Source organism: Nanorana parkeri, unplaced genomic scaffold (genome assembly GCF_000935625.1).
Source record: "Nanorana parkeri isolate BGI_ZX_2015 unplaced genomic scaffold, ASM93562v1 scaffold1842, whole genome shotgun sequence".
Taxonomy (NCBI): Eukaryota; Metazoa; Chordata; class Amphibia; order Anura; family Dicroglossidae; genus Nanorana; species Nanorana parkeri.
Window position 1 is genome coordinate 269,835 of NW_017308110.1, and position 9,139 is coordinate 278,973.

The 9,139-nt window shown below is 43.4% G+C and overlaps 1 protein-coding gene across 1 annotated transcript in view; it reads right to left on the reverse strand.

Annotated features, from left to right (window-relative positions):
• PSEN1 (presenilin 1) overlaps positions 1-5,940 on the reverse strand; it is a 43,971-nt gene extending 38,031 nt beyond the window's left edge. The window contains exons 1-2 of the mRNA XM_018571799.1: positions 5,903-5,940; positions 5,319-5,438 (exon numbers count right to left, since the gene is read on the reverse strand). Coding sequence (XP_018427301.1) covers positions 5,319-5,402 — 84 coding nt within the window. The 5' untranslated portion in view covers positions 5,403-5,438; positions 5,903-5,940. The remainder of the gene's footprint in view (positions 1-5,318; positions 5,439-5,902) is intronic.
• Positions 5,941-9,139: the final 3,199 nt, after the last annotated feature.

Here is a 9,139-nt window from a genome sequence, read left to right on the forward strand (position 1 = left end):
TGGCAGGTCGAGACCCCCGGTCATATGCCCCCCCCCCGGGACAAACCCGCAGGCGTCACGAGGGACCTATGTTGCAGCCGACCCACCGAGGCAGAGACGGCATGCGCTCGGCGGTCACCCAGGGAAGACCACAAGGACCCACAGTCGTCTAGCACGTCGCCCTGGTGACACTTGATAGAAGAAAGAAAACATTTTTTCAGAGAAAAAATATTTAGCTCCTTACTCCTGACGCTAGGCAAAAAACTGGAGACTTGTCAGCAAGTGGGGGGTTGGGCCACCAGCAGGGGCGGCCCCTAGGCTGTCTTGTCTTTTTGTTATGTGCCTAGCGTCCTACTCCTGCAGGTGGCGATATACCCTACCATACAGGATCTCCGATCTGTTGCCCTGTGTCCTTCAATGAACGGGAGAGAAAATAAAATAATCAGACCGCCAGGGAGGTTAATATACAGCAACTGGAGATCAACCACTTCCAGAAGGATACATATATAAGTGAACAATATATTGATGGGAAACAAATGTAATTATTTTTATAGTTATAAATAACAGTACCTCTAAACAGACCTAAAACTGGGGGGGGAAACATTGATGGAGCCTGTACACTGCATCTGTGACACAGATTGCAGGTGCAAGAAAAGACCAAGCCCTTAGAATTAGTTAAAAAGTACCAAACCTTACTACAGCAATTAGAACATTTTGAGTGTATAAGGCTGGGCACACACCTTACAACCATCGCAAGACTTTTGTCTTGTGATGGTTGTAAGGTACTTAAAAAACGTACGATCTGCCTATCTTGCATAGGCAGATCGTACTTGCGATGATCGCAAGCCACACCCCAAGGGGCGGGCTTCCGATGACCGCAATGCCGAACGGGCAGTGCGCTTGCGCACACCGGCCCGTACGGCTGTTATCGTACGGACATGCCACAAACCCGCCGAACATCGAACATGTCCGTAAGTTTAAAGTCGTGCGACCTTACAGTAGTAGAGGTCGCACGGCTTCCACACACCTTACGATAATCGTACGATCGCGGGATTTCCCGCGATTATCGTACGATTATCGTAAGGTGTGTGGGGACCTTCAGATTAACACCAACTCGAATGTGGGTGGTATGCTTACATGGTCAGTGGAAATTTGTGATCAAAGATCAAGATTTTACTTTGATAGGGTATAGGGTAAAGAACAAAATACCACATCAAAAAAGGCAAAGCCCACTTGTGGCAGAACTTTAGGGAACAAAGGATCATCACGATTAATTACATAGTTGTTAAGGTTGAAGACACAGGTCCACAGAGTTCAACCTACGTGGTTGTGTGCGCGTGAGCTCCTAAGATTACCTGTACCTCTGCATGTCTTGCTCATTGACAAAAGTACCTAGACGGGTCCTAAATGGTTTCATACACTCAGCTGAAACCACTGTCTGGAGAGGGGAGTTCGACAATTTTATAGCTCTCACAGTAAAAAATCCCAGTGGCAGCCTCTTGTTTTGTTGAGTGAACAGTAAACAGTTTAATCCATCACTATTAAACAATTTGTACATTAATATCACGTCCCCACTCAGTCTTCGCGTTTCAAGAGTGAACAAGTTTAAAGTTTGCAGTCTTTCCTGATAATTTAGGTCCTCTAACCCAGGCAGTACTACTAAGCCCCAGCCCCCTCCTTACCTTTACGTCCAGCAGCTGTGCTCCACCACTGTGCTCCACACGTGCTCAGGAAGGTACGAAGTGCACAGGGGATACAGCGACCTTAAAAACTACACTACACTGCAAATAATACAGTAAACTGAAATAAAACAATCTGGCTTGGATCCCAGACCTCCTCAGCAGCCTGGGCCCCTCACACAAGTACCGGCCATACACCTCCTGATGGCGGTCCTGGCCAGGGGACTCTGATCGCGAACTTGCGGGACCCACACTTTAAGAAGCACTGCTCTAACCTATTAGCTTTGTCACCCTTCTCTGGACTCTCTAGCTCAAGAACATTCCTTCTGTGGATTGGACTAAAACTGAGCCACATACTCAAGATGTGGAGGGACCGGTGTTTTGTGCAGGGGCAGAATATTGGATTGGTCTTTACAGCATATTCCCTTTTTATGCATTATAGTACCCTGCTCGCCTTATCTGCTGCAGCCTGGCATTGCATGCTGTTACTAAGGCGACTGTCCAATAGGACTCCCAAATCTTTTTCTACCTCAGATTCCCCCAGTGGAACATCCATTAGTGAGTAGTTTGCATGTGTATATTTAATTCCGAAACACATAACATTACACTTCCAGATAATAGATTTAATCTACCATATACATGCCCACTTCCCAATTTTATCCAGATCTTCCTGAAGTATTGCTATGCCTTTTATCGAGTTTTATTACGCTATACATTTTAGTATCAGGAAAAACTGAAATATTGCTATTAAAAAGGAGAACTATGAGATGAGTGATTTCCACTCACCTCATAGTTCTAGCCGACCTGTGACAATGAGACTGTCACAGGTCGGCTCAGTATATCGGGAGGTGAGCAAACACATACCAGGTTCGCTCACCTCTCGATCCGGTCACGGCTCTCTGCCGTGACAGGGGGAGGGGCTGGATTCCCCGCTCCGATCTGCCAGCTCTGACTGGCGGAACGGACGGGGGCGGGTACAGCTGGCTCTGCCTCTAGATAGGCAGAGCCAGCTGTCACTCACGCAGCTGGGCGGATCCCGTCATTTACGTCGGGATCCGCTCCGGCGTCTCAGTATACCGCGAGCTGTAGCTCGCGGTATACTGAGCTTAGGGTAACGGGAGGACGCTAGTTTGTGTCCTCCCGTTACCCTAAAGAGAACTATGGGGAAAAACACTGACCCCATAGTTCCCCTTTAATATTAGTCCCAATATCATTGAGAAATAGGTTGAACAGCAATGGCCGCAGGACAGAACCCTGGGGAACACCACTGCCAACCAAGGACCATTTGGAAAATGAGCTATTTATCAATACTCCCTGGACACATTCACTTAGCCAGTTCTCTATCCAAGTACACACCATTTTATCATTGCCCAAGGAATGAAGCTTGTAAATTAAACATTTATGGAGGTACTGTAGCAAATGCTTTTGCAAAATAAAAGGTATTTTTTAACATCTTTAGTAGGAATGCCGAAAATGGTACTATGGGCAAAATGCTGATCGTACCAAAACGGCCGAAAGTGTGGTGCATCCCTAGCTTCTCTCCTCCGATCCACACTGCTCTCCCAGGCCTGTGTAGGCACAGGGGATTGGAGGAGAGACCGAGCTGATCCAGCCGTCAGTGTCCAGGGGTGAGGAGGTGGCTGACAGGGGGGGTGTGGGAGGAGAGCTTGGCCTCCTGCGACAGGCAGAGCAGTCAGGATGGAGAGCACAAACACTCAGCATTCAGTACTGATCACTGAGTGTTTGTAAAAAACTGACATAGTAAGCTTAACCCCTTCATGATTGAAGACATACACTGTACATCCCCCATCATGAACTGCCCAAATGACAGATCATGCACACTGTATGTGATCAGCTATTTGAAGCCGTCAAAAGCCAGTAACCGCTGAGATCAGTGGCTACCATTCATTAATGGATGCTCGAATACTGAAAGAAAAGCAGAATCAGCATATAAGGCTCAGTGTCACTAAGGTTATTATTGGCTGTTCTTATGTTCCTAGATTTGGAGGAGTCTAATAATAATAATAATAAATCAAAAATTAAAAGAAAATAAATAAATCAAGCAGTAATAGTGACTGCTTGATATAATTGACAAACAAAAAAGTGTAAAAAAAAAATGATATATACGGATAGATTTTATACTATAAGAACAATTAAACCCTTACAATAAAAATATGCAGCTGAGCTGCAGATTTGTTTTTCACCCTAAGGGATTAATTTTTTTTTTATTTAACCCCCTCATGACAGCGATGTTCAAAGTATGTCACTGTCACGAAGTGTGACACTTCATGACATTGTATGCCACCTAACCACTATTCGCTTTTAGAGAAAAAAAATAAAATGTACATTTTTCGTTTAAGGCCGAGAAGTACAAAAAAAAAAAAAGTCTAAAAAAACGGAGGGATGTGTGGTGTTTCCAAATAAAGATAAATAAAATTAATTTGAATGCATTTAGCTGTGCTATTTTCTAAAAAAATCGTCAAAACTGGGGAAAACAAAAAGTGTTTTCTTTACGTTTTTTTCCTCAGTTTTTTTATTTTATTCATCCTAAGTGAGGCGTTGGGGCTATATGATTATATTACATAGGTGTGCCTATCTGTCCTCTAAAAAAAAACAATATATAAATGTGTGGTTGCCTATTACTGCTGTGGAAGAATCACACAGCAAAGTCATTAACAAAAACTAAAAAAAAGCTTCAGGTCATTAAGAAGTTAAAGTGACATTAAACCCTCAGATTTAACATAAAACGATACTGTAATGTGCGCCTTACTGTAATCCATGGTTGTTTCCCTTCTCTTCATTTTAAATCTGTATCTCTTCTCATGCTCGGCAGAACTTCTGTTTTGCAGCAGACTGCCTTGTCTCTGAAATGGATACATGGTGTCTGTGTGTAGGTTTGCAACCTGAGCCAGCACTACAGGAAGAGGCACTCAGCTGCAAAGGGAAGTTCTCCCCCAAGCATGAGAAGACATGAGGATTTAAAAGGAAGAGCAGCAAAGAGAAGGGAAACTACCATGGATTACAGTAAGGCACACATTACAGTATTGGTTTATGTTAAAAAATCTGAGGGTTTAATGTCACTTTAAGGTGTCCCCAGTTGCATGAACAGGAGATGCTTTACATCATTTCCTGTTCATTTAGGATTGTGAACATATTTACTGATACTTTCTCATGTGATGTTTCAATTATCGAGGAGTTCAACTCTAGAAGTTGTGCCCAAATAAGGCAGACAGAGGGCATAGAACTAGCTGTTGCTTGCAATAAATAAATCATATTTATTTTTGGCATTTATACAGTATGGTTTCCAATTCCCTGAACGTGGAACATGCATACAGTCAGTTAAGTCAGACCTACTGATCTGCATATGCAGAGGTCAGCGACTAAAAGAATTTGAAGCCACTGGATCACAACCAGAAAACTAGCTTTTTAAGGAGCTAGAAATAGCAGCCGCCATATTTTTATCAGCGTGGGTTGACCAATATTTCCCTTTACACGGTTATATTTGGGCTTACATATGGGATGAAGGAGATTACAATAAATCTAAACAGAGTCGCTAATTCTTAATGCTATGCAAAAAAAAAAAAGGGGTTTTCGATTTCCCCTTTACCTTGTGTGCCCATTAGAGGCGGCCCCATGAGCGCCTGCTTTTGAACTACATACCATGTTGGCAGTGTGGCTTTCAATGAAGTCTTCTTGCACTTGTCCTTGCTGGACCTGAGTTAAAGATGCTGATAGCTCAGTCATTCAGACACGTTGAAATTTGCTTGAAAATATTTAAATCTGTGAGGAAAACGATGAAAGATTAAAAAGGAAAATTTTGTGCATTAGGAAGCTTTATTCCGCAACTGATGTCTCGGCAGGGAAGAGGGGGCATGGCTCATCTACATCAAGGCTGGTCACAAAGTGGAAGTTCCTAATGCATAATTCCTGAGTGCTTATCTCTACATTTTGGACTCCTTCGTGAGCACCCAGGATTAAAGTGACACTAAAATCAGGAGTTAAATCTTGATGCATTCAAGTACTAATAACAAAAATGTATCTTATTTGTGTATCACTAGGCTGTAGATCCTCAAATAGTCTCTGAAATAGTCATACTGACCCTGTTCCTTCTGGAGCATGGCGACATTTTCTTCCCCAAGGTCCTGTGAGTGTTGTAAGGTAGGCACAGATCCAAGATCTCTCCCGTGATAGACTAGAATCTCAATACAAAATTAGTGAACTAAATGAGATTTGTACTTGCATACCTGTATAGCAGAATTCTCTGGTCATCTACATAAATAGTCACTCTGCTTCTTATTCTGAACTACTCTTCATAGCAGCAACCCACAACTTGGGTAGTGACCGGTATCTGACAGCCGCTGCTGGAGACAAAAGATGACAGGCATAGAATTTTACTATTACCACCAGATTCAGCTTGAAACCCTACAGGCAGGTATGAGAAAACTACCACTCCTCTGCCACTCTAAATATTCAATAAAAATCTATTGAAAGATAAACATTTAACAAAAGCTACAGAGATTCGCAGGTATATATTAACATTTGACTGTCTTGCAATGAACATACTCAATAACAGGGATGCTCCGATATATCGGCCAAAAGTGGCACTTTTGGCATAATGCCGAAAGTGCAATTTTCCGGTCGGATACAGCGGTGCATCCGTTCTCTTTTTCCATTTTAAAAAGGGAAATATCAGGGGTCTGTTTAGACCCCCAATATTTCCCCAAAGTCCCTAAAATTACATTTACAAAAATTTAAATTAAAACATGAATATAAAAAATTTAAGTTTTTAAAAAAATTAAAATAAAATATAAAAAAACAAAATGCAAAATGAATAAAAACATTTTCCGTTTTGACCTGATTTTTTTTATTTCGGTTTTGAAATGTTCATTTCGGTGCACCTCTACTCAATACAGGACCATATGAGACATCAGTATTAGTGAACATGGAGAACTTCCATCTCTATAAACCACAGACAATACCACAGGCGCATTAAGGACAATAGCTCCGGGCTATCTTTTTAAGACTTATGTTATAAGTTTCTTATAAGAAAATATAAATAAGAGCATCAGAGAAAAAAAGTTACATGGTCCAAAATGAAAAAATCTGCAGAAAGGAAATGAAGACAGAAAAGAGAAAGAAGTTGGAGTTCTCTTTAAGCCCCCCAGTATAACAGAAGCCTGATAAAGTAGTAAAGCATTGGGATGAGTGTAAGGCATGGGAGTATTGGATCCATGGGGTCCAGACTGTGACAAATGTATCACCCATCCCTTTCCACAGAGCATTTATAATAGGCAATATTTACCAAAACTCTGTACGACCTACCTTTATGTTCAGTGGTATCCTCACATGTGTGTCTGTTTATTCAAATAGTAAGCCTATCATGCTGCAGTGTACTTGTGCTGGTAACCCTCTGAAGATTTCTGCCACAGGGTGTTATAGGAAAGTATGACCTCTTATGAATAGTGACCATTGAATCTCAACTGGTGGGTTGTGAGCCAAAAGTGGGTCGAGGTGTGCCTTCCACTTTTATCAGCCTCCTCCAAGCGCAGCACTGTCAGTTCTCACGCTGCACGGTGCCGAGTGTTGCTGGAGTGGGGTGGGGCTATGGCCGTGAGGGAGCTCCATCCATAAGTGCATTGCTTACAGATTCTTCACATGTCCTGTAGAGGTGCCTGGACCAGAGAGACATCACGTTCTGGTTCCTGGCATCTCTACAGGGCACGCAAAGGGGTTGTACAAGCAATGTACATATGGATGGAGCTCCATCACAGCACAGCAGCCCATACTGGATCCAAGGCTGAAAATCCTCTACAGTTCTCGTAAGGTGGGAAGATTGGGAGGATCTTAAAACATTATTTTTTTGGAGTGAGTGAGTGAGAGAGTGAGAGAGTGAGAGAGTGTGAGAGTGTGAGAGTGTGAGAGTGTGAGAGTGTGAGAGTGTGAGAGTGTGAGTGTGTGAGTGTGTGAGTGTGTGAGTGTGTGAGTGTGTGAGTGTGTGTGAGTGTGTGAGTGTGTGTGAGTGTGTGAGTGTGTGTGAGTGTGTGTGAGTGTGTGAGTGTGTGTGAGTGTGTGTAATGCTGGCCACAGACCTTACAACCATCGCAAGACTTTTGTCTTGCGATGGTTGTAAGGTAATTTTAAAAAATGTACGATCTGCCTATCTTTTGACAGGCGGATCGTACTTGGGACAATAGCAAGCCCGCCCCGCCGATGACAGCAATGCTGAACGGGCAGTGTGCGTTTGCACACACCGGCCCGTGCGGCATTTATCTTACGAACATGCCACACACCCGCCGACAATCATACGATTCTCGGTGGGTTTTCGAACATGTTCCCAAGATAAAAGTCGTGCAACCGTAGTGTGAGTGTGTGTGAGTGTGTGAGTGTGTGTGAGTGTGTGAGTGTGTGTGAGTGTGTGTGAGTGTGTGAGTGTGTGTGAGTGTGTGTAATGCTGGCCACAGACCTTACAACCATCGCAAGACTTTTGTCTTGCGATGGTTGTAAGGTAATTTTAAAAAATGTACGATCTGCCTATCTTTTGACAGGCGGATCGTACTTGGGACAATAGCAAGCCCGCCCCGCCGATGACAGCAATGCTGAACGGGCAGTGTGCGTTTGCACACACCGGCCCGTGCGGCATTTATCTTACGAACATGCCACACACCCGCCGACAATCATACGATTCTCGGTGGGTTTTCGAACATGTTCCCAAGATAAAAGTCGTGCAACCGTTTCTACTGTACGGTCACACGACTTATTTCAGGAACATGTTCGAAAACCCGCCGAGAACCCACCTTCCACAAACCTTGCAATAATCGTACGATCGTGGGATTTCCTGTGATTATCGTACGATTATCGCAAGGTGTGTGGGCACCTTTACTGTTTTTGAATGCCCGTTAACACATACAATCTTGAACAATTAATGCACTGTACCATGCAATCGCACCCACTATGCATTCTGGCTGGGGAGGTGTGTTGCGTTCCAATTAATTTCAATGGCACCCCAAATGCACCTCCCGCCCACAGTTCATTTGCCCGCACCAGAACACGCAGTACCGCATTGCTGTGCGTTCCAATGCAAAGCGACTTGGGTCGCAACTTGGTGACCAAGGACAAATGTGGGTCCTGAGGTTACACAGGTTGAGAACCACGGCTTTAAAGTAGAGGCCTTTGAGGTAACCAAAATACCAGAAAAACACCTTTTATTCTCTAACAAAAGTGTGTATGGGATGTACGCTGAACATAAGATTAGATGTGTTCGCATGTCACACTGCAACATGCATACAAGATTAGACATGCAAGCCAACTATTTGTATAGCATTAATGTAGATCAATACTTTCCCAAGCCTAGTTTTTCTCAAACTAGTTTGACAGCACAGATTGCGCTGAGAAAGATGTGGATCAGGAACACATGCATTTGGAGCTTGGATTACTAGCATGTCTGGAGTATACAAAAGACAGACAGAGGCAAGCCCAGTTTT